We start from the raw sequence: 25926 nt of genomic DNA on the forward strand, positions 1-25926 counted from the left end.
CACGGGCTGAAAGCTTGGCCAGGAGTTTGCTATGAGGAACCGTGTCAAAGGCCTTGCTGAGGTCCAGGTAGACCACATCCACAGGCCTCCCCACATCCACCAGACGGGTCACCTGATCATAGAAGGAGATCAGGTTGGAGAGGCAGGACCTGCCCTTCCTAAATCCATGTTGGCTGGACCTGAGCCCTTGGCCATCCTTCAGGTGCGCGGTTATTGCTGCCAGGATAATCTGTTCCATCACTTTCCCTGGCACTGAGGTCAGGCTGACTGGCCTGGAGTTTCTGGGTTCCTCCATCCGTCCCTTCTTGTGGATAGGGACCACACTGGCCAGTTTCCAGTCATCTGGGACCTCTCCAGTGAGCCAGGACTGGAGGAAAATTATGGAGAGCGGCTTGGCCAGCTCATCTGCCAGCTCTCTCAGCACCCTATATAGTTATAGATGGAATATTTGTTGTCCTTCACAGCAGAGGCCAGTTTAAGCTCCAAATGTGCTTTTGCCTCCCTAATTTTCTTCATGCATGATTTGGCTACATCCTTAACCATTCTGTGGGTTGCCTCACCTTTCTTCCAAAGATGATACACCCTCTTTTTATCCCTTAGTTCTATTAAAAGTTCATTGCCCATCCAGGTTGGCCGTCTGCCCCGGCGGCTCATCTTCCGGCACACTGGCACATCCTGTTCCTGTGCCTTCATCAGTTCTTCCTTGAAGCAGGTCCAGCCCTCCTGGACCCCTTTATTTTTAAGGGCTTTATCCCAAGGAACCCTCTGAATTATTTCCTTGAGCAACCTGAAGTCCGCCCTCTGGAAGTCCAGAGTGGAGGTCTTCTTGCTGCCCCTCTTAGCTTGACCGAATACTGAGAATTCAATTCTCTCGTGGTCGCTGGCCCCTAAACAGCCTCCGACCACCACATCACCCACCAGCCCTTCCCTGTTGGTGAAGAGGAGGTCAAGCATAGCCTTGCCCCTCGTAGGCTCACGCAGCACCTGGGATAAGAAGCTGTCCTCCATGCAGTCTAAGAACCTCCTAGACTGTCTTCTCTCTGCTGTGTTGAGATCCCAGCAGATGTCAGGCAGGTTGAAGTCGCCCATGAGGACAAGGTCAGGAGATCTTGAGACAGCCTCTAGCTGTCTACAGAATGCTTCATCAAGATCATCCTCCTGGTTGGGTGGCCTATAACATACTCCAACCAGGATGTCTGCCCTGCCGGTCTTCCCTCTAATTCTTACCCACAAGCATTCAACCTGATCGTCCCTGATCTCCATCTCAATGGCATCTAGTGCCTCCCTGATGTACAAGGCCACCCCTCCACCCCTTCTTCCTTGCCTGTCTCTCCTGAAGAGCCTGTAGCTGTCAATTGCAGTGCTCCAGTCATGTGAGTCGTCTCACCATGTCTCTGTGATGGCAACTATGTCATAACTTTCCTGCTGCAACAAGGCTTCCAGCTCCTCTTGTTTGTTTCCCATGCTTCGTGCATTAGTGTACATGCACCTCAGCTGGGCTGCTGGTTTGACCTCTGACTCTAGCTTATCGCCCCCAGACTCTTGCCTGAGGGGACTAGTTTCAGCCCCTTCCCCCTTCGAAACTAGTTTAAAGCCCTGTCGATGAGAGCTGCCAATTCCTTTCCCAGAGTCTTTTTACCTTTGGGGGACAGGCCATTCTCATATACTGTGATCTTTCCCCTTCTTTGGGACAGATGTACTCCATCTGTTGCCAGATGGCCTGGTGCAGTAGAAAGTTTACCAAGATCAAAAAACCCAAAATTCTTTTGACTGCACCAGCCTCTAAGCCACTTGTTGACTATGGCTGCTGTCCTGTTCCTTATGGTATTCCCTCCTGCAACTAAGGGTATTGAGGAAAAAATTATTTGAGCACCTGACCCCTCAACCAGATCTCCCAGGGCCCTGAAGTCATTTTTGATAGCCCTGGGAGTTCTGATTACAACATCATCATTCCCTATCTGCATAACTAGTAAAGGATAGTAGTCAGACGGCTGTACCTGGGCAGCCTTCTGGTAACATCATTAACTTGGGCTCCAGGAAGACAAGAGTTCCCTATGAGATGGGTCTGGCCGACATATGGACTGTTTTTATTAAGTAATGAGGCAGTAAAAAACTTGTTACCAAGTTCACTGTGTTTCAAAATATCTGTAGCTGTGGGCTGTGATACAGGCGCAGCAACTCAACCTTATGTAGCAGTGCAAGGTATCGCCTGCTGCCCCATACGACTGACCTAGTAAGACAGCTGATGAACAAACGCATGCCTGAGGCTTCAAGAAGTATTAACTGGCTAGACAGAATGGTAGAAGTCTACTTTTTTAGCAGTTTAAGCTAACTGAGCTGGTGGCACTTGGGTGCTTGTTTTTTCTGCTCACTGTTCCAGAAGCAGGAGCTGTTAGGAGCAGAGAAATGTCAGACAACTGTGGGTGATGGTACCTCAAACTATGCAGCAAAATCCAACACAGCTCACCCATCAGAACAGTTATGTATATCTAAAACCTAGTTCCTTCTCCTGTTAATTCCAAAGATATCTTTTTTTTTTTTTCAGTACTCAATGTCTGAGCACTGCTCTAACACATATCATTACACAGAAAATATGAAAGCTTAAGGCTTCCACACACAGCGCTTTAATAGTGTTTAAAAAATACCCTTACAACTTGTGAATTAACTACTACCCTACTATTTTAGAGGCAAGGTATATAATTATTATCTTAAGCTCCAGTCGGTAAGACAGGGCACCAAATCTGGGCAGCAGCTGCAAAATCTGGAAAATCCAAATCACAGCCAGAAATGTCATAGTCTCTCTGCACGCAGAGGTCTTCACTGGGGATTATCTACTGTTAAGTTCAGTGGGGCAATCCCTCCCTGTCCTGTCTCTGTATCACTGGCATACAAGCAGGTTCAGCAGCTCCCTGTTACAGCCAGATGCAAGTCAATTGATGATAGCAAGCAAACCAGCTGTTCTCTGAAACAACCATGTGGAAGTCTGTGCATCCTGGAACAAATATGTATTAATACAGTTTGCAACGAGACAGACAAAGCATAAGGACTATTACTGAAGGGTCAGCACAAATCACTATAGGCAGACAATAATGGAGATAAGCAGAACTTTTTCTAATTTTTGAAGATGAACTTCTAGTCATTACCACATTAATCATTTTATAGGATCATCAGAATGAAGCTCTTAGAGAGAAAATAATTTGAAATGTGATTAGTTTAGAGAAAAAGATCAACATCTGAGCCTTCCCCAAAACAGTAATTAGAAATAGCACTCACCATTTTTTGTCCAGAGTGACCACTGCTAATTTCAATTTGACACAGAAGTCTAATCTCAGCAAAGCTGCCATTGATAAACCACTGCAGATGGACACTGGTAGAGCTGTTTCCAGATACAGTTAACTTTTCTGGAGCTTTTGGATGAACTTAAAAAGTAAAGAAAATGACCCAACTCAGTTTCAAGAAAGAAACATTAATTTTAGTTCAGAAAACAATAATAATCAGGTTTTAAAATATGAAAGCACATCATTAATAAATAAATTATCAAATCAGCAAGTAGGACAGCTGGTGCTCAGAAAGCACTCATAGGCTCATTCCTGATGCTCTTCTCAGCTATCAAATATGGAAACAAACTTACTTAAGGCTTGCATGTGTGAGAAGGATGTGGAAACACAGAAAAACATGTCTGTTCCTACTGGCCCTATCTAAAGAAGCAAAACAAGTGCTATTTCAGAGGACCACTGTGACAGATGAAATTCACACAACTTTGTTAATCTTCTAGGAACTTTCAAACTTAGAACTGAATGATCTCACCCCTCCCCAAACTCCCTTCATGTATTTTTTTGATAATATTCAGTACTACTATTCATAGCCTGTCACAGAAGAAGAAAATCTCTACCATTGGAATTGGTCCATTTACCCCTAAGGAAATACGTACTTTATTTTGGGAATTAAGTGGACACGGAGGGAAAAGAAGCAAATAGGAAACAGCAGTCATATGTGCTTAGTGCAAACCCCCCAAGTTTATGATTCTAGGACCTTCCAATTTACTCTGATAACTCTAATCTCAGGTTACCTGAATTGGGACATACATAAAAAAAAAATATATGTGCCATGTTCATGTTTAAATTCAGTCTTTCAGAGAGAACAGCAGAATGTTGTAACCATTAGGAACTCCTAAATCTTCAGCTGTGGTTGTGTAGGTAGATGGAAAAGGGTGGGGAAGACAGCCTAGAAATGCACCAGTGTTCTCATTTTCCTCGTTTAAATTGAACGTCTAATGAAATAAGTTCTTTTGCTCTGCAAACAACAGCAGCAGATAGTTTTGGCTATTACCATAGCAGGTAATCCTCCTATTAATACCTTTGAGTGCTACTATTTTTATGCTCCAAATTCTGCTGTTGTAAAACTGCACCTTTTGTGCTATAAGCAGATACTGATACATAGGGGCACTTAGAGTTCATAAAGTTACATCTAATTTTCATTTATTGATGTGTAACAGAAAGTGAAGTAATACGTAAGCAGCAACTGGCTAATTATTAGATTGCAAGCAGCATTTATCTACACAGCAGTGTATCCAATCTGGTAGAACTGCTGTTGAGAAGTGGCATCTCCCTGCGCACCTTACTCTTTCCTCAGAACATGTGCTGTTTCCTCTTCAAGTTTGAATTCTTGAACATGGCAAAATAGTGCTGAAAATAAAACAATACAATGATAGGAATACCACATTGGAGTACTTCAAGCCCAAAACAAAGAAATGGCTAGCAAGCAGCAAACAGCTGTTTTGTTGTGTTGTTGGTTTTTTTGAGAGGGTTTTATGTTTTGTTTTCACCTTTACACTGCTTCAGTCTTACCTCTTTGAGTTAAATTAACCAAAAGTGATGACTCTGTTTGCCCAATAGGATTGGAGACACCTAATACGAAATCGTAGGTTTTTTGATCAGGCAGTACTTGAAAGCCACAGGCACGGTCTCTGTTAATTTCATTGACTTCACATGAAACATTTTTACCAGATATCCTAAAATGTAAAAAGGGGGGAAAACCAACTTAATTCCTTTGATAAGACCATTTCAAGCAACAAGCAGAAGTCTAGACTGAAAACACAGTAAAGAACAATGGGTTCACTGACACAAGGCTTACACAGAATTATTTAGCTGCAGGGCTATCTCCAACACAACAAATCAGGTTAAAGTGTCATCAGTCATGACTTGTCCTGTTCTCATGTGAAACTCTCCTCTTCCACTAGCATAATGTTTCTATCCTCTCACTTCTCAAAAGCTTGGAAAACAGGTAGGTCCTGTAAAACCACTTCACAAGTCACAACTAAAATTCTGATTTGAAGTATCTTCGTTCAGATCAGCATACATTTGCATTTAAAAAATGTTCTTAATTGCTTTCTAAACTAGGGATATGCATTTCCCAATCAGCCCTGCCAAATCTACATTATGGTTGGTTACCTGGGATACATCCACTAGTCCTAGCTGTTTATAAATCAAAAGCTGGAGAGGTGGTATGGTAACAGCCAAGACCAGAGTTAGATCTTTAGGATAAAATCTAAAGTGTGTATGTATGTTTATAGAAGTTGCTTTAATTACAATCTGTCTAAACCTCTCATTCGGCAGAATAAGTTTAATTTCGTCCTCTGGGCATTTTTACTGTGTTTTAGCTGAGCTCTGAGCTCCTTTCACACCCTAGTCCCTTTTAAATAGCTCAGTTTGGGCTGAGAACAAGGATGAGAATATTTACCCTGAAATGCATCACATTAATCTCCTCACAGCTTTGGGCTAAGTGAAACAAGTCTGAACTACGTCCTCATTTATGAACTGCGTATGGGCAGCCAATGACTAGAGCTCTTTCCTTTGAAAACTTTGTCCACCTCTTTGCATCCTAACCAATGACCTTTTTTAGCAGTAGCATCCTGGACAACACCTGTGATTGTTAATCCGTACTTATTGCCTCTGACCTGCTTCAAAACCACCCTAAGAGTCCATTTGCCATCAGCTTTTGTGACTCCACTTCTTTCTGTGGATGATGCCAGTGTTATTTGCCCCTTTCAATGTTTTCCAGGTAGCCACTTTGCTTGTTCTGCACTCTCTAGTTCTTAATGCTGGGAGGAGAACAGATGTAGGCTTCTTACTGTTTGCCCCACTAGCACTTGGGAAATGTTTCATGGCCTGTCTTACAATGTTGCTCCAAGAGTTTCTATCATTCTGCATAGCAGAAGCTAAGTAAATGTCTGACAGAAGATCTGATGCAGGTTGCATATAAAACAAAAATAAAAATAATCAGTGAATTGTTCCCAATATCTCCCTGTATTTTCATACTGGCCTTGTCTACATGTTGGCAGAAGCCTAACATACTAAGCTCTTTATTTTCTCATGAGTTCATAATGGCCTTAGTCTTTGGAAAAAGTCATCCTTAATGCTCACTGGAATTTGTAAAGGGTTCTTCAAGTGTTCACTTTCAACTTCTACAAACTCTTTAAAAAAGTATTTCAGGCTCTAAACAATCTCATTTAAATAGGCATGGTGCAGTAATTCACAGGCAGCAATAGATACATTGCAGTTCTGTCCTTCTTTTAGTGCTGAATTGCTTTACCTTTCAAATAAACTATACTTTGTTCTTCGTTTTCCGTACAGTCCACTGGGTCTGCCTGGTTTCCAGGTGCATTTTATTATCAAGAAGTCGGAAGTGTCACAGCTGAGGTTTTGGGGAACATCAGGGGCATCTGCGGCACGAAACGGAAACCAAACCAGTTAGCCAATGTTTTGCCATCCTAGCGTGATAGCTGTAGTGCTAGCTTCCTGAAGGCATCACCTGAAAGCATTCATTTCTGGTGGGTCTAGATTGTGTGCCTCATAAATATGTGGTAGTAAGTCACACTCCAACCATACAAATAACATGCTTTTAAAAAATTCCAATAAAACAGATGGATAATTATTAACAGCCCCATCTGACTAACACTTGACTCTAGGCTTCTAAGTGGGTGGGTAATCTGGTAAATCACATGCAAGTATGTTCACAAGCTCCAGGCTCTGACCTGGAATCATTTTACTGAAACTCTGCCAAGACTTTTCCAAAATTCTGAGCATCAGTTTAGCTGCTGAGCAATGCAGGAATGCCGTCGGCTGTGCGTCATATTCCCTTATACGCCAGCACAACCATTGTTTTGAATTCTTCAGGCAAGCCATGTCAAGACATCCCCTTTAGCATGAATTCCACACTGAACTTAAAAGTTAAAGCAGGACTGGAATGGGTCAGCTTCTTCACTGCTGCTTTGGACGCGCCCATCTTTAAAGGCTGTTCCTTGTTTCCATACTAGAGTAGTACTGAGTGCCTTTCTGGAGAACATGGGCAGTCTCCCAGAGGAGATAACCATGCTAATGTGACACTAAGAGGAGCACTTATATCAACTTATATCTAAAACTTTTTTCAAAACAGTAGTATAATATTCATGTAGATGCACCAGAAAAGGGGTCCTAATACAAGAGGCAAGAGTGGCAGGCTTACCTCCTATTACGAGCAACACATCAAGAATTATTATTTTGCCAGACCTAGGTTTAACCAAGGCATTGTGTATCCACATCAAACTTCCTCTACCTCTTCCTCCCCAAGAGCATCCTGCTAAGTCCTCTCCCTTTCCACTAAGTAGGTATCACAAAGGTATCAGAAGAAACATTGGCAGGAAACATGTTTCATCACATCCCAGCTCATCAAAACACATCACATGGGAAAAACCTACAGGACCACCTGAGCCATTGTTCATGAAACACTGAGTTATTTACCTGGGACATTCTCCCACAGAATCAAATACCGCACAAAGAGTGTAAAAATGTCATCTCAGTGAGAAATCACGAAAGACTGAATTCTGGTTTTGCATTTTCTATCACACACTTTATACACAATGTGAGTGACAGGAAGACACGCTTGTTTTGGGGAACAGGATTCTAATGGGCAGATATTAGAAGACAGTGAAAAAACCCAACCAAGCAAAAAAACCCAACAAACCAAACCCTGCAGGGAAAACACACAAAGCTCTAAAGTAACCAATTATGGGAAAGAAGAACCAGGTACTTTCAGTAGTTTGTTTTAATAGGTATCAGCATCTATCAGAAATTTCTGAGACTGGCATGATTACACAAGACAAGACACACAGTGATTCAGTATCTGTAAGGAAAATACTAGAAGAACATTTAGAAGATTTTCCAGGAAAAAGGAGCTGTCAGCTCGATTCCTTTGCTGTAAATAGCTCTCAGAGCTACTTCCCTAGATGAGCACCTATTTTTACTGCAAGTCTAACTGTTTTATTGTCTTTATGTGACTGGTTGGTAAATGAGTATTTTCACTTATAGTTCATGCTCTTACTCTTGCCTTGCCATAGAACAAAGGAGAACAGATGTAAGCCTAAAATGATAAGAGACTGGGGATGAATCTTCACATAGAACTAAACTACTAAGAAATGCCTTAGAAAAAGAGATCAAGGAGAGAAACACTGGGCCAAGTTCTAAGAGGAGACCTTTCATGTGTACCTCCTCATCCTCCCATCCTTGGTGTCTGCTTCATGGGCTGGATTTTCCATAGTGAAACAAACAAATACAACCCCAGTTCATCTGCAGAAACCAAAGGCCAGGATAGAAAACCCCCTCCATGATAGTATTTGTTTCCTCAAGAGTCTCAAAATTATTTTGGTTTTCTTAGGGTTAGTAAACATAATGATACATACATCCTACAAACAAGACAGTTCCTTCCATGTCATCTTCAGACAGCATGCATACTACATTTGTCCCACTGGTATATGAAGCACTGGCATTTAGTACTCTGATTGCACTGCTCCGACTGCTCAGATGTATCATTGGGTATATTTCTCGCCCATAAGTCATCTGTAGTATCTTCTGTCCCTCTTCATGGACACAACAAATTGTCACATCTGATCCTACTGCCACCACAGTGTCCTGAGGAAATACCCCACTCCCATTGGGCTCGGTATCTTTACCTAACAGAGAAGGAAGAGGAGGGAAAAAAAGAGCAAATAAAAACGCCACATGAATAATTTGCTATAAACATGGTGCTGATTAGCTGAAACGTGACTGACAAATGTTACAATGCACACAAATCAAGGTTTACTAGGTTTTAACTAATGATTCCATTATTTCTGTAATAAAAAACACCCTGAAAAGCTGAAGCTAATCACTGCTCAATGCTTTTCCGCTGATTTTGGCTTATTTCTCATAAAGCAACTAAAGATCATATGGTGGCAAGGGAGTAAACATACCAGGGACCTCCTCTACTGGGCTCCAGTCACTCCAATCCTTGGGGCCAACAAATTGTGTTGCATTAATGTAACAGCGAATCTTCATGTAGTGTGATGTACACTCCAAGGGCATATCTGATGTCCAGTTCCAGGAAAGAATGGTATCTTCATGAATCAGTTTTGAATAGTAGGTTACCTATGTTTAAAAAAAAACACAAAAACACAGAAATAACAAAACATCATCAACAAAAAAACCCCAACCAGCCAACCAACAAAACATCCAAAGAACAACAAACAAAATTTAAAAAAAAACCAACCAACCAAACAAACAAAAAAAACAGACCACAAAACCAAGAGAGACTTTTTGAACACCTGTTAGTAATGACATCTCCCAGGTGTCAACAGAATAACTAATTAAATGAAGTAAATCATAAAACCCTGAGAGATGTTTGGAGTGTCCTACTTAACTTTCAGTTGTGCTGTGAATTTACTTGGACAAAAGCCTAAGATACTACACTGCCCACCAGCCAAGTAGTCTGCCAGCCAGAAATACCAGAGGGCAGACATTTGAGGGAGAGCAGGAATCCTGCCAAGCATTTCAAAAGGTATATATACTGTGTTCCAGCATCTTGGGCCTCTCCCAGGCAGGGAAAAGTTTGAACTTCTCCAAAATGAAACTCTTCTAATTTTAGTCCTAGGCTTCACATTTTATCTTTTCTCCACTCCTAAAAATTACAGAACAGCACTATAAACTGGCCTGGAATAACTGCGGCTGCAAATAAAAAACCCCAAACTGAGTATTCAAAGACCACAAAGACTGGAGACACTCTTGGAGAAGTAAAGCAGAAAACACATGTAGTAGCAGATAAATAATGATGTAAAGTATCTGCCAAATTCAAAAGTGAGTTCTAATAAAAATGTTTTAAATAAACATTGTCACTGTGAATAAGTATGACATTCTAGTAGCCACTGTTCTCATAACTTTGAAACTTAACTAGAAGTTACCTACCAGAAGCACAACTACACTAAGTTCTGCAAAGCTCTGCAATATACATTATTCTCAGCTTTCTTCAAATGACATCCCAGAATATTATAAAGGCATAAAGTATACATTTTGCTTTTAATTTTTTTGTTTTCATAAAGGAAGAAAAATACTTACTTGTGTGACCTTTTCCATTGCTTCTTTACGGAGTATCTGAATCTGCCAAATGGCATCCAGTCCATATGGGAAGATTGATCCATTATCACTCCACTTCAGATTTAATATGGAAGTTGAAAAGTCAGGTCTTAAACTAATAATGTGTGGAGTGAGAGGAACAAATGCTGGAAAAAGAAAGAGCGGGGAAAAGCTATATTCAAATCATTAGTCAGCAACACCAATCCTACAGGTATTTAACAGACTGCTCTGGACTGGCTAGTAGCCATACAAATGTGCAACTCAACCTCTGTAATTAGAGAAAGATGGGCTCTGTCATTACTTGAGAATGAAAGTTCCCAGGAAAACACAGGTGCTGATGAGTCACCAAGTGGCATTTTCTTGTAGTACCTCAGCATGCAGATGTGTAACTGAACATGAATATGACTCTTCATTATGCATAATAAGGAAGACACCCTGTCTTTCAAAACCTTCACTCAGGGCTGCAGAGATAAGGGAAACATGGCAACATTCTTTGAAATGTGCATGGCAACACAGCTAGAGAGGATGATGGAAAATGCCCCAAAGGAGAAATGGGGTTTGGAGACTGGCAGGGAAGAGGGGACTTGCAACAAAAGCAACAGTAGGGGGAATGGAGAGCACAAGCACAGGATGAAAGAAGTTCACTTGATACTCTGAAGCAGATCATGAGGAATCTGATCTTAGACTTTTGAAAAGCCTTTGACACTGTTCCCCACAGAATTCTTGTGGACAAACTGGCTGCTCATGGCTTGGATGAGCACTCACTCTACTGGATAAAACACTGAATGGGCAAACAGGCCCAAAGACTGGTGGTCAATGGAGATAAATCCAGCTGGTGGCTGGATTTCTTCAGGGGTGTTCCTCAGGGGTCAGTGCTGGGCCCACTCTGTTTAACATCTTTATTGATGACCTTGATGAAGACAGAGTGTGTCATCAGTAAGTTTGCAGATGAAACCAAGTTGGGTAGGAGTGTTGATCTTCATGAGGCTAGGGAGGCTCTACAGAAGGACTTGGATAGATTGGATCAATGAGCCAACGTTAACAGGATGAGCTTCAACAAGGCCAAATGCCAGGTCCTGCACTTGGGTCACAACAACCCCAAGCAACGCTACAGGCCTGGGCAACTGTGGCTGGAAAGCTGTCTGGTGTAAAGGGACCTGGGGCCTCCAATCAACAAGCAATTGAATACGAGCAAGCAGTGTGCCCCGGTGGCCAAGAAAGCCAATGGCTTGTATCAGAAATGCTGTGTCCAGCAGAAGCAGGGAGGTGATTGTCCCCTTGTACTCAGGTGTGGCAGCTCCAGTGAGGCCACACCTTGAGTATTGTGTCCAGTTTTGGGCACCTCAATACAAGAGAGATGTGGAGGTGCTGGAACGAGTGCAGAGGAGGGAGGGTCTGGAAAATCAATCTTTTGAAGAGCAACTGAAGGAGCTGGGGATGGTTAGTTTGGAAAAGAGAAGGCTGAGAAGAGACCTCACTGCTGTCTTCAACTACCTGAAAGGATGTCGTGGAGACACTGGTGCTGGTCTCTTCTCACAGGTCATTAGCAACAGAACAAGAGTGAACAGCCTCAAGCTACGACTGGGTAGGTTTAGACTGAACATTAGGAAATTTTTTTTTCACAGAAAGAGTTGTCAGGCATTGGAATGTGCTTCCCAGGGAGGTGGTTGAGTCACCAGTCCTGGATGTGTTTAAAGGTTATTTAGACATGGTGCTTGGGGATATGGTTTAGGGGTGAATTTTGCAGAGTAGGGTTATCAGTTGGACTTGGTGATCCTGAGGGTCTTTTCCAACCTGAATGTTTCTGTGATTTCTGTTATTTCTTAAACTAGCATTAACATTAAAATCATGACATGGTGATAGGGACAGAATGGGGAGATTAAATAAAAGCATCTCTTCTATGCATAGGTGATGGTGAAGAAAGGCTGAGAGGCAGGCAAGGTCAAGGGTTATAACAGTTAATTTGCTCTTGTGCAGGATCAATTCCATTTTTAAAACTTGTGATTTATCCAGCTTTGGTCCTGATCAGGGCACTGAGATGCTGCAAACTGCTCAGCACAGTCCACACACTGCCTGGGACAACCTGTGATCAATCTGAGAAACTCATTCTGCTTGAGTCAGCAAAATAATGGAGAGAATCCAGTGTGTTGTCAATACAGTTTCAAGTTGAATTTTGTTGAAGTTCTTGAGCTGCTTTCATCTGAAGAGAAAACTGAGTCATGGGTAAGAACTAATAATGGCTTTAGAATTTGACTGCACTGAAGGAATGGGCAAGCAAACAAAACACAAAGATTAAATAACGAGTAAGCACAACAGATGGTGTCAATGCCATCCTCAGTTTACAACACCCTCTTTTGGGAGGAAGTAATTAGGGAAAAGTCTAATTATCTATAACTCCAATATGATACAGCCTACCTCCTAAGCATAAATGTATTTGCTGAGTTTCATACACATTTGAACAGAATGGGCAAGTTTGGTATATACTAAGAAAATAAGAAGTCAGGAGAGACATAACTGTCCTTAACATGTTGTGAAACTGCAGGTATAAACTAATTCTGTAGCTATTCAGCTACATGGGAGAACAGGCACTAGGAAGTTTATTCTGCCTTTCCCAAGCTAAGTCTGACCAAGTACATTCTATGCCCTACACAGGTACCTCAGTATGCAGATTAGAAACATGTTTACAAAGCTTCCCCAATTTACAACTGGGGAAGGGAAAAAAAAAATTTAAAAATGAAGGGTGAGGTGACTAGGGAAATGTAGCAGTGGTGCACTTTTTTTTCCTCCTCACGTTCCACCCTTGATTTCCTCTGTTGTGATCTATGGGTAAGAGGACTTTTCTTTCCTCTGAAGGGGCAGAGAAAACAACCTAATACATATGGTATCACAGTATAACTAAGGTTGGAAGAGACCCCAAGGATCATCTAGTCCAACCTGTCTCCACAGACCTCACGACTAGACCATGGCACCAAGTGCCACGTCCAATCTCCTCTTGAACACCTTCAGGGACGGTGACTCCACCACCTCCCTGGGCAGCACATTCCAATGACGAATGACTCGCTCAGTGAAGAACTTTCTCCTCACTTCGAGTCTAAACCTCCCCTGGCACAGCTTGAGACTGTGTCCCCTTGTTCTGGTGCTGGTTGCCTGGGAGAAGAGACCAACCCCTTTCTGGCTACAACCACCTTTCGGGTAGTTGTAGAGGGCAATGAGGTCACCCCTGATCCTTCTCTTCTCCAGGCTAAACAACCCCAGCTCCCTCAGCCTCTCCTCATAGGGCTTGTGCTCAAGTTCTCTCACCAGCCTTGTTGCCCTTCTCTGGACATGTTCAAGTGTCTCGATGTCCTTCTTAAACTGAGGGGCCCAGAACTGGACACAGTACTCAAGGTGTGGCCTAACCAATGCAGAGTACAGGGACACAATGACCTCCCTGCTCCTGCTGGCCACACTATTCCTAATACAGGCCAGGATGCCATTGGCCCTCTTGGCCACCTGGGCACACTGCTGGCTCATGTTTAGGTGGCTGTCAATCAGCACCTCCAGGTCCCTCTCTGTTTGACAGCCCTCCAGCCACTCTGACCCCAGCCTGTAGCTCTGCATGGGGTTGTTGTGGCCAAAGTGCAGCACCCGGCACTTGGACTTGTTAAATGCCAATCCATTGGATTCTGCCCATCTGTCCAGTCGGTCAAGGTCCCTCTGCATATGAACTCAGGACATCAACATTTTACATACAAGAACACTGTCAAAGAAAACATTGTTAATCACAGCATAAAGGCTTTAGGTACACACAAAACCTCTGATACTTACAGATGTCTTTCTTGTGAATTTCAAATTTTTTGGTAGCAAAAGCAGCTCCAGAAAGGCTGTTTGTGGCTATAGTCACCATGCTGGAGGTCTCTGGAACTGGAATCTCTACTCTTTTCTCTTTAGTTTTAAAACACACTGGAGGGAGGAGATCACTGAGAAAAGAGGGGATTAAGCAGGTATTTCAGTTGATAGGAAGCTTAGGCAAGTTAAGTCCTATTCCTAGGATACTAATAAAACACAAACTCTCTGTAATAACAGACAGCTCCATATCAAGTTTGTGAAGGAGTAAGACTTGTATGGGCTTTGGTTAGTACCAGATTAATAGCATTCCCTTGTCTCTCAAGTCACTCTTATCACAGTAACAAATTGTGCACTAATGGTTTCATGCAGCTACCTAGTTGTTAAGAGGAGACTTCAAAGTGAGAAACTCACTTTTTAACCAAAAGATGACTTTCTGAAACCCACAGCAACCATACATCAATACTTCAAAATAATCAAAATTTAAAACAAATGAACAACAAAAAAAACCCCAACCCATACTCAATAGTACCTCCACCTTCCTGCACTTTTCTGACTCCTCCTCCCTCCATTTCTTCTCAAAGGGGTGGCATATAGGTTCAAAAAGCAGTTTTACCCATCAGTGTTTCCACCTTAGAATGAGTGTTTTAGGTCCCTTCTGCAGCCCAGCTCAGGGGAAAAGAGCAGGGGAAAGAATTCCTAAAATCCCAGATGGAAATACAGTCTGTACATCATGTTTGTGCAGTGCTCAGCACAATGCAATCTTCTCTTTCTCTGGAAATTGTGGATGCGTACAGGAAACAATAATGGATGGGTCAAGTTCCTTTGCTCATTACCATTAATACACAACTTGGAAGCCAAAAAGAGGGGAGAGGGAGGAAAGATTCAGACTACCTTCTTGGGAGAATGATGGGAGGAAGGAAAGCAAAGAGAACAATGCCAGACTTCCTGCCGAGGGACTATTACTTAAGAACTGGAACAGGACCCTACAGCTCCATGTAGTCAAGAGCTTGGGTTGAACTTTTAAAATTCATGCAAAACACTGTGCTAGCAGAGGCCAGCTGAGATTTGAGAACTTAAGAAAAGCAATTCCTTTTCTGTACTGAGATATTATTAGTGGATGTTTGGGCAAAATCTGAAAAACAAAATCTCTTTCCCTCAGGGAGGTCAGCATTAAGCTCAGCTCTCAGCCTCTTTGCTTTGAGGACTCAGGCTTCTTCTGCTTTGCTAAGGTGAAACAGCAGCAGCTACACAACTGCTTTTGTTTAGAAGACAGTACTTCATGAACTCCACACTCCTGAACTCTGGCTGCAATGTCACATATATGCAATGATAGCTAGTAATGCAGGAGGAATAACTAAACACAGAAAATCAAACATGTAGGTGGAAGAAGTGCAGCCAAACCCTGGGACCCCAAGGACAAGCCTGGGCTGCCTGCAGAATTTACAGGAAAAAGACAGTACAAATATCTGGACTGGGGGCAGGATCAAGATGCAAAAAGGATTTGAACTCATCCCTAGCACATGATAAGTATTTGGCTGACCCACAGCATGGGGAATTGCACATGTAGTTCTCATTAGTGAAAAACACACTGAAGATTTAATTTTTTTTTAATGTTTCCTCAAAACTTTCACTCACATTAGCTTCAGAAAATTATTGTAATTGTGGAATAATTTCTGTTTTTTCCGCTAATACAATGCTCTCCAGACAGCTTCAAGTTATAAAGGTTATAGGACCGCCATCAAGAAATTTTTCATGTTTTTCCACACATGAATCTCAACACTTTTTTCATACAATCTACCACTTTGGCCCATAGCATTATGATTCGCTTCTTCCAACTATCATTTCCTTTTGGACTGAACCTGGTATGCAAATGTCCCTCATGAAAACTCTGAGCAAGAGCTAAGTGAACAAATAGAGAAGTCTGAGTAAATGAGAGCATCTTCCAGTCCTTTGAAAAGAGCAAGCAGGAGATTTTGGCAACAGAATCGTTAGCATGAAACAAGACATGGCCAGAAACCCTGCCATTGCCTTGAGGGAGCACCACCCAAGAAAAACTGAAGGGGAGATGCTGGGAAACAATAGTATCACAAATTCCATGGGTGGAGATTGAGGAATAACTATACTTTAATCACAATTTGATGGTTTTCAGCCAGGTATACAGGGTACTTACTTGTTAGTGTAGCAAAAGTCAGTTTGTCCATTGTCTGTTTGTCCTCCTTCAGAAGAGACATCCCAAGTGCAGATCATTTTACGTAAATCATGCGTTACACATTTCAAATTCTGGGGGTGCCCCAGAGATCCTGAAATCATATAGGACATAGAAGTCACAAACTGCAGGTCAGTAAGGACCCACTGAAAAATGGCTGCTATTGTTCACATCTTTAGCCACTCTGTTTATATTTTTATTGAATGCTGGTCAGGCCAGTATTTTAACACTGTTGAATGATTTGTGTGCCTGATTACAGACAGCAACAGACTGCCAGTCTTCAGAAGACCCAAAATCTAAGTTTATGCTTGTGTGAAATGACACTGGCAGCCTTTTCTTTCCATACTAGGCGTTCCTAGTCTAGCCTAATAAGCAGGCTTTGGGCCAATGGCAAAACCACAAGCTTTCATGACAACCTTAATGAGGTTTTTGCTCCCCTCCATTGTCCCACATAGAGGGCAATTAATGACAGAAGGGCAATTAATAATAATGTGTGAAATTGTTGCAGACAGCCAGCATACACAGCAAGAAGATCTCAACGCAGGCATTTACATCAACTGCATATACAGATTATCACAGTTGCATTACGGAGAGCTTAACACTCAACTTTGCCCCAGTTTACAAGATGTCACTGCTTGCTGGAAAGCAGAGACCAGGCCTGGTAGTACTTCCAACCTTAGTATGGTGTGGGGTCACAGAAGTGATAAGACAACATAATTACATGCCACCAATACAGGGGCCAAAAAGAAAAAGCAGTCAGTGAATTTCATTGCAATAAACTCACCTATCTTTTGGCTTCTTAAACATAAAAAAACTAGTGCTAAAAGCCAGCAAAGGCTTGAATTCTTCCTCATTCTTCTACTGTTTGTTCTCAGAAGACAAGCTTCAAGCAGGAATAATCATCTTCCAACAAGCTGGTCAGCTCTAAAAAAAAAGAAAGAAAAAACAAAACTATTGCAATTCCAGAGCTGGCACTTCACAAATACCACTTTTTGTTCTGTCTACTTGTCTTCATTCATGTTGCTCCCAGGTGTAGCAAGTCCTTTTTCTTTGTTGTCTTGCAAGGAAACATTTTTAATGTCCCAACCACACCCTGATGCACTCATTTTCAGCAAGACATTTCAAATATAACCCACGAACCATAGACATGTAAAAGTCCATAGGCATCTTCCAGGACTAATTGAGAAAAGGGAAGGAATTCCCTTAGAACAGGTCTCTTCAACTTAGAAGAAATGACACATTTACAAAGGGTCTTGCATACAATGAGGGGAATGTCCCCTTCTTCAGATACAGGTTTGAGAAGACAGGAATAGCCATCTGTTTTCTTTTCCCCTCTGCTCACTTTTTATATTGCTGCTACTCAAAGCTATGAGACGCTCTAGACACTGCAGAACCAGATCTGTCAGATCTGATTGCTCATGATCACTATCAGAATATCAGACTTGGCCTAAAAGCCTCTGTAATTTTAAAAGACATCTCTCTTTATGAAGTCCTCTGTGCCACCACAAGCATGCTCCTCCACCTTGAAACACAACCACCTATCTTTTATTACAAGGAATTCTCCCTAGGGGACAGCTATGAATGCCCCAAATGTCCTTCTCTCCCTCACCAATCTTGCAGTGTGTGAAAAGTATATATGGAATATGTCAAATAATCCAGAGCTCTTCTCTTCTTTGTCTTGATCTGCAATAACCAGCCTGAGGGAAAGGCCCAGGTAGCACAGGAGCTGAGAAAGGAGCTATAGAAAAGGTCAGTGTTACACATGGAGGGAAGAAACGCCCTTAAAATTAAACGATCATTTCATTTTCACCATGTTCTGAAGCCACCTGAAGAGCCTGCTAAAATCATAATAAATTAAGCTATACTAAACCCAGATGTATTCAGTCCTTCTTTTTACATATTCCTAAACTGTAATATCCATGCCATACAATTTATTACAGGTCAACTCAAGAAGGAAGTCTGACAACTCTATGTTTGGGTGAAGACAAATCAGGAACCCATCAGCACATAAAATATAATAACCTCTGTACAGAAGTTCAATAACCTCTGTACCAGAAGTTCCCCACTGCATTTTGGTGTCTTTCAGGGTCTTCATATTGTATTTGTCCTTGCTACTAAATGAAAACATGGGGATACAACCTACAGGTTTAAACTTGGTTCACAAACCTCTGACTTCACCAGAAACAAAGATCACTCAGACACTCCTGGAAGTTACATGAATGAAATGACTGATTTCTATTTGTGATGCACATGTAAATTACATGTTTGTGAGTACTTCTTCAAAGGCCAGTTCTGGTTTGCAGAAAAGCATTAAAATTCAATTTTATATCAAAATCACTTGACAGTCCCCTGTCAGGGGGGCAGAAGCCAAGGAAAAAAAAGATTTTAAAAGGGAAAACACTGATGCCACTTCAAGAGAGAAAATTGTATCATTAATTCAATCCCAAGCCTCTCACTTTCTAAACACTTTATCTGTACAAAACTATGCAAAACTTGTTTGATTATGCTAGGTTTATGAGGCAGATTCAGCAACTAAATATGAGTGTGGTTTAACAAAACCTTCTGTTTTTCTGAACACTCAATACATAGCTTACTGACTAGTCCCTCTGCTGTAGAGGTTTTAAGAGTAACATCATAGCAATGATTTACAAGAAATTTGAGTCATACCAAATTCTTCTAACTCACACAGTTACAATTTCTGTTTCAGAGTCAGGCACTGAAGAAAACCAGTGCACATTCATGAAGAGCACAAGTGTCTTGTAAACCACAATCTTAAGCAAGAAATGTAGACTCACTGGTTCTTGTCTTCTCATACACATTTTACAGTTTGATGAAAAGTTTGCAGTTTGAAGCCTCATGTCATGTAATTAAACACTATTAGGAGAAAATATCCCTATTTATAGGATTGTAATGGTTTAGTGCAGGGGCTAACCTGCCTGCTCCCCAACACAAAAGTGAGGGGAAGAGTAGCACACACAGTTCAGGGCTGGGATAGAGACAAAAGAGTTTAATGTAACACAAGATATCATAACCACAATGCATAATTACCTTAGCTAAAAATCTAGTTAATCTAACAATACAATACATGATCACCTTAGCTTAGCCTATTTGCAGAAGAAGCACAGTGAAATACACAGGGGAATAAAAAACCAAAACAGCATAAACCAGAAAGCCAAAACCAGCAACTACTAGACTTCCACTCTTTCCACCACCATGCCTGCAGAAAGCAGACCACACACAAGAAGCCAGAACCTGGAAGCAGCAACTGGAACAGGAAGCCTCCCTTGTTGCGATCTGAGCTTCAAGCCCCCAAATACTTTGTTCCAGTTAGCTCTCTCACTTTTTGAAGCTGGCATGACTACAGCATGGTATGAAGAACAGCAGCAGGTTCAACTCAATCCATGACAAGGATTGTTTTAATTATAAAGCGATAAAATAATTGAGGCAATTTAAAAAACAGGAAGTTCACTTTCTTTGGATGAAAGCTGTCTTCCACCAGTCCAAGGCTAGCTCAAACAAGGCACAGAAGTATTTCTTTATCCTGGAGCTATAGGAAAAGCATGATGTCCTCTAGACAGATGTACTGTTAGGATGGATAGGATAATATAAGAGTCAGAGAGAATTATTTAGGACAGAAGAGACCAGCATCATTAGAAGGCGGCAAAACGTTGACTGAGGCTGGCTAGAGGGCGACAGGAGCAGTTACTACTAAGCGTAGCAACATCTAGAGTGCATTGTAAGTTTGTGGTGTTTTTTTTTTTAAATGGTATTAAAACCATCAGCATACTCTCCTCAACAGAAAGAACAATTGTAATTAAACCATTTTCAACAGCTGTCCTTCTTAAAAGACATCAGCAATAGCACATCCCATAACAATCTCATTTCCTTGGGCAATCCGTTCATGTCACTTCACTGACATTATTATTACTATTAGCGTTCCCAATGTGTTATGTTACACAACTACTACATCTTCCATTTTAAGCACATTACTTGTACTATCTCCAACACAGAACAGTTTATCCTCTGCCTTGCAGCAACCTCTTACATAAAAGATGACTGATACAGGCCTCTACTAGCTCCTCCCTCAAAAACAACCCCCCCCTTTTTTTTTTTGCTTCACCATTTCCCAGTCTCAGTTTCTAGATTTCTGACCATTCCCACAACAAATATTTATCTGTGGACCACATCTGCTGTATCTTCCTCTTAAGAAATATTTCTGCCTCTTGAGCCTGAGCATTATCATGCACAGTGAAGGAACTTTACTACGGCAAACCTTTGTTTACACAGCCCATGCTGCATTTGCTTTCTCCCAACATTCAGACCTTGTTCACTCAGTTCCATTTTGTGATCCAGCCCTGGATGCTACTGTATAAAGCTGCTATGTAGTTGTTTGTTTAGTACTTCAGACTCCAATCTCATCCTCAAATGCACTATAGACCTCCTGACTTAGCAATGAATCTATTTGTACAGCAAACTCATTCTAAAAGACTTTCATGAAAACACCTTTCATTTTTGAAAATTTAAAGTAAAGAAAAAGCCTCCCATAAATCTATGCTAAGGAGCAACATTGTGTGGTATGCCACAACAACAGAAAAGATGAGCCAGCTTTCAGGAACAATTTCCCATATTTAAGAGCAGCTAATAAAAGTTTCGCAGTAATTAAAGCTCTGGTGCACGGAGATGTCCTGATTTCTGCTCAGGGCTTTATGTTGTGCAGAGGAACTATCCTTGAGCCTGTGATCAGAAAGAAGTCATTTTATATTACTTTGTATGCAGATAAGCTAACAAAGGCACAACTAGATTCAAATTCTCAATGACTGAAGCCAGCAGATAGTATCCCTTACTTAAAACAGCTCAATACCAACTGTGGAGTTTTAGATGTTATTTTAAAGGTGCTTTGATGCATACAGTGCACCTAGTGGTACACCTACTGGTGCTTGTACAGATAAAAGAGGAAAAGTGCTCCAAGTTAGTAACATGCACCTGGGAAAATATCTGTGAACCTCCTTGTTTCAAAACTTTGACAACTCTAAGGAAGGTTAAAGGTTCCAAGCTGACAAAAAAAGGCCAGCATCAGCTATTTGACAGTTACATGCTAAACCAACTACCAGCCTCTTCAGACTTAACCTCTCAAACTGTTTCATATTATGTATTTCTTAGCTTAAGTGGTTCTGTCTTTCTTTTTTTTTAAGCATCAATGACCAAATGCTTAAGCCTGTTTAAAGGTAAAAAACAACCAAACCACTTTCTTAGTTGGTTGTAACAGATGAGGTCTCTGAGCACTCAAGTTCTCCAAAGCTCCTTTCTGCTTCTGAGTTTTCTCGTCTCCAAACGTATTTCATTGTCAAGTGCTTAGAAACCACTTTGAAAACAAACAAAACAGATTTTAAAAAAATAATTTAAAAAAATTAAAATCATTCTGGCTTGCTTTCTATCTGCAGTTTGATCTGCCAGTTACAAACTCCCAGATTTGTCTTTATACAAATCACAACATTCTTAAGGCATAAGCAGATACCTAAAAAGAAGCAGTTTAAAAGTCATGGGTTTGGGTTTTGGTTTGGTTTGGTCTTTTTACATACAAAATGCTTAGGAAAACTCTTACTAGATGAAACCATGAAAGCAGTAAAAAAACTTATGCATTGAACATAGTATAAGAAACCTTTTTGCCAATCAATTTTCTCATTACACTTTGTTTTTCCTCTGCACACAGTAAAAGGTATTATCACAATAACTTACCAACAAATGGAACACTAAAAGCTCTTGAGAATTATTATGATACATCACACCACCACAAAAAGCTGAGACTGATGTCAGACAGCATTTCTGGCAATACCAAATGGCCATCATCCCAAACACAGCCAAGCAGAAATGCAGGTGCCAGCTATGTGCTTAGATCAAATCCTTATTGCTAGAAGAAAAATCACTCTGCTTTGCAGGTGGAGAACACTTGTTTTACTTGTCTCTGCCCAAAGACACTATTTTAACCTTCTAAGTGAAAGAAAACACGCCTGTGTCCAGATAAAAATGCATATATCAGATTACACATCCTGCAATTGCCAACAGAAGGCTTCCGAAAAAATTCCCCTATCTGTAAGACTGTGACCAGAAGTACACATTTCTGGGAAACCTAGCAAATTGCCAATACAGCTGACAGTAAAGACAATGAACACAGAAACTGAAGATGAACTGGCTTTCTTTAGAAAAGCTTTGCTGATCCCACAGCCTTCAGTCTCTGACTTTAAAGCTAAGTAAGTAATAAAAAAATTGAAGTACAATTAGTAAGATTTATTTGAGGGAGTTTGGCTGGTTTTCAATAGAGTACATTCTTCAACCTCCTTAAAAAATTCCCAAACTTGAGACAATCTCTCATTAGTATCTAAATGCAGGCTTTCCCTCTCTGTTTTATAACATGGCACTAGTCCACATTATAAAAGATTCTCAGGACATGAATCACTAAAAGTCATTTATAAATGAAGGCTGAATCCCATTTGGGAATCTGGCTTTCTCCAGTTCTGAGGAATTAATATAAAAATCTGCCATTTCTCTTGTTCAAAGCTGATAAAATAATTCAAGTTGCCTATCTCCACCAAATGCACTCTGCTAATCTGCAGTAGAGGAAAAGGAAACAAAGACAGGGTGTTAAGATAATATACAGTAAATGTGTAAGAGTACACTAGGCCAAATTTTCAGTCCTTTGAGAAAAACTTTGATTTGTTGGGGTTGTTTTGGGGTTTTTTCTGTTGGTGGGGTTTTTTTGGGGGGAGGGGTGTTTGGTTTTTGGGGGTTTTGTTTTGGTTTTGGTTTTTTTTTCCCCCTTGTTTGTTTTGTTTTCCTATCAAACACAAGGACTAAAACTTCTCCCTCTCTGCTTTCTCTACCTGCCAAAGAGATGCTGGAACACCACCACAGTTACCTTGTCTGCTTCTGCTCTACAAGTGAAGTGAGATGACAGGATGAAACACACAATGCAAGGATCAACAACAATTCATTTTCTCCTGGTCACAAATACCAACTACAAAGGCAAGCATTTTGGCAAGAAATTATAGCAATGGAGCAGAGATGCACCTCAGTTTTATTAAGTATTTCACGTGGCTCAGTCTAAGGCCAGCACGCAGCTGCCCAGCACGGAGCTCCATCTGCTTTCCAGTATTTCTAGTTCTTCCTTTCTTCTGATCCCAGTACTGTTAAACACTATGGAAATATAAATAATCACTCTGCAGACAGAGAGCTGGTGGGTACTTCCAGGCAGCGATTAGCATGAGAAGGACCTTCACTTAAGGAGAGGAGAGAAAATTCTTTACATGGGTTTTCTTGACTTGGGAAGGGTAATGCATGAAGACTACATACAGAGCAGGAAATAGAAAGGTTTGAATTAATTTGCTTAAGAAATCCATAACAGGCACCACAACTCAAAGGTTATTTTATGAAATCATTTAGTACCTACTGGAAGTACAGCCCACAAACATACACAGAAACCAAGATCCTTGGGACTGGCCTTTAGAAAGAAAGAAAAAAATACAGAAAGAGCAGATGTCAAACAGTTTACTCAGAGCAATGTATACAGTTTTCAGAAGGTTTTGGAAAGTATAATGGAGGACTCCTTCAGATTACTCATGTCAACCAAAAAAACCCCACCAAACAAGAAAAAGCCATGTGGCTTATAGAAACAACTGGCAAGAATATCCCTCCTGGGACAGCTGGACTGGAGAGAAAAAAGCAGCACAGTGATATGGAGGAGACAGAGCATTCAGGCAGAGAAGAGGAGTGAAAGGACAGAACAAAGCAAAGAGGAACTCTAGGAACTGACTGTTTATTTTTATCACAATTAAAACTGAATTTATGATATGACATTTTGGGAGTTTTTCAAGCTAAACATACATTTTGCACACTTTGCCTTTTGTTCTCACTAAATTATGCCTGTTTTCAATTAAACCATATGCCTTTTTATAAACTGTGCTGCTAGAGTCATTTGCCATGCATTGCACAGCATACACCATGCAAGAGCCAAACATTGCATTTGATGTTCCTGGCATGAGACTTTCAGAACAAAGGCACTTTCAAAAGAAAATTGGGTGTCTGACTCCTGAGTTTGGAAGTCTTTGACCATATCAATTAGCTGCTGAGCACGTGGTTGAATGCAAGCACATTCATTGCTATTAGGAACACAGCACTGCTCTCGTGACGGCAACAACAGAAAACAAACTCTTCTGAGAAACACAGAGAACCCTAATACTACCAAAATTAGACTAAATATGTTTGGGGATATCTGCAAGCCTTGTTAATGATTTATTGCTATTATATATTAGGCACATGTTATTAAAGCACTTTAAGCCTTATTAGAAATCAGAGAAGGCATGCTAGAGAGGTCTGCATTGCAGGCCAGTAAAGGTTAACTTCACTTTGCAGCTGTTTCCTCAGAAGGGTCTCTCCATCCAGCTGCAGTTTCATGAGGCTTTCAAGAACATGGTATGCTGAGACCTCACCTCCTCATTCTGAGTGAACAGAACCTGGGCAATGTGTTCAAAGGTTCTTGCAGGGGTAAGAGGACAGACAAAGCATTATCAGATAAGCCTGACTTCCTTAGGAAGTCAGTTCAAATTAACAAGCACACATTCTTCTCCCATAGAGGTGCAGATGGAAAACACCTAATCATCTGAACAAAGGGGTGAAGGTTAAGGGACACTACTAGCTAAAAGAGAAAATTTATCTTTTATGCTGTGCAAGAGAAGGAAATGGCTCCAAGTTATTTAAACCCTTGTATGTTAACCCATTCAAAATGTTCTTGATACTCGCTTCAACTAGCAAATTAATACTGCAGTAAGGAGAAGGATTCAGCTTATGTACTTGCATAAATTTGATACAGCTACACACATTTCCTGATATGCTTGAATTTGGTGACCTCACAGTTGACACACTTCCTTAAATTCTTGCTCTTCACAACACAGCATGGAACAGAGAACAGACACATGAGTCCCAGTACTTCTCATATACAAAACACACCTCTTACCATGAATGCTATGGCTATCCACTACATCTTTTCAATACTTACTGCAAGTACGGAGCATAGAAATAAATGTACTCACATGTTCTTCAGTGCATTGATCTAGAATCAAATTAAAATGCGTATTGACTGTTTCCCACTTCTTTAGTGCTTGCTGCATTTCACTGATACATAACAAGCAAAAACAAACCAAATCATCCTGGCACATTTAATTTTTGAGGGTACTGTCCATTTCTATGTAACTCTCTCGACAGCACTCTTCAGACAAAAAGTCACTGACTCACATCAGCAACTGTGCTTTACTCAGTTTGAGGTTCAAGGGTTCAAGGGCCACAACATGTCACCCAGATTTCACAAAGAGGGCTGCAGAACAAAAAAAAAACTGCTGTTCCCCAGAAGAGTCATGATATTTACATAATTCTGTCCCTGCTGGTTCTCTTCAGCTCAAATGTCCCTAAAGAAGTTGACCT

The 25926-nt window shown here is 41.0% G+C and overlaps 1 protein-coding gene across 2 annotated transcripts in view; it reads right to left on the reverse strand.

Moving 5' to 3' along the window:
* LOC104299324 (LIF receptor subunit alpha) overlaps nt 1-25926 on the reverse strand; it is a 57657-nt gene that overhangs the window by 16639 nt on the left and 15092 nt on the right. For both annotated transcript variants that reach the window (XM_054178176.1, XM_054178175.1), the window contains exons 2-10: nt 17240-17379; nt 16420-16549; nt 14229-14380; nt 10404-10567; nt 9266-9440; nt 8717-8986; nt 6592-6721; nt 4848-5011; nt 3274-3419 (exon numbers count right to left, since the gene is read on the reverse strand). In XM_054178176.1, coding sequence (XP_054034151.1) covers nt 3274-3419; nt 4848-5011; nt 6592-6721; nt 8717-8986; nt 9266-9440; nt 10404-10567; nt 14229-14380; nt 16420-16549; nt 17240-17309 — 1401 coding nt within the window. In that variant the 5' untranslated portion in view covers nt 17310-17379. The remainder of the gene's footprint in view (nt 1-3273; nt 3420-4847; nt 5012-6591; nt 6722-8716; nt 8987-9265; nt 9441-10403; nt 10568-14228; nt 14381-16419; nt 16550-17239; nt 17380-25926) is intronic.

Source organism: Dryobates pubescens, chromosome Z (assembly GCF_014839835.1).
Source record: "Dryobates pubescens isolate bDryPub1 chromosome Z, bDryPub1.pri, whole genome shotgun sequence".
Classification (NCBI taxonomy): Eukaryota; Metazoa; Chordata; class Aves; order Piciformes; family Picidae; genus Dryobates; species Dryobates pubescens.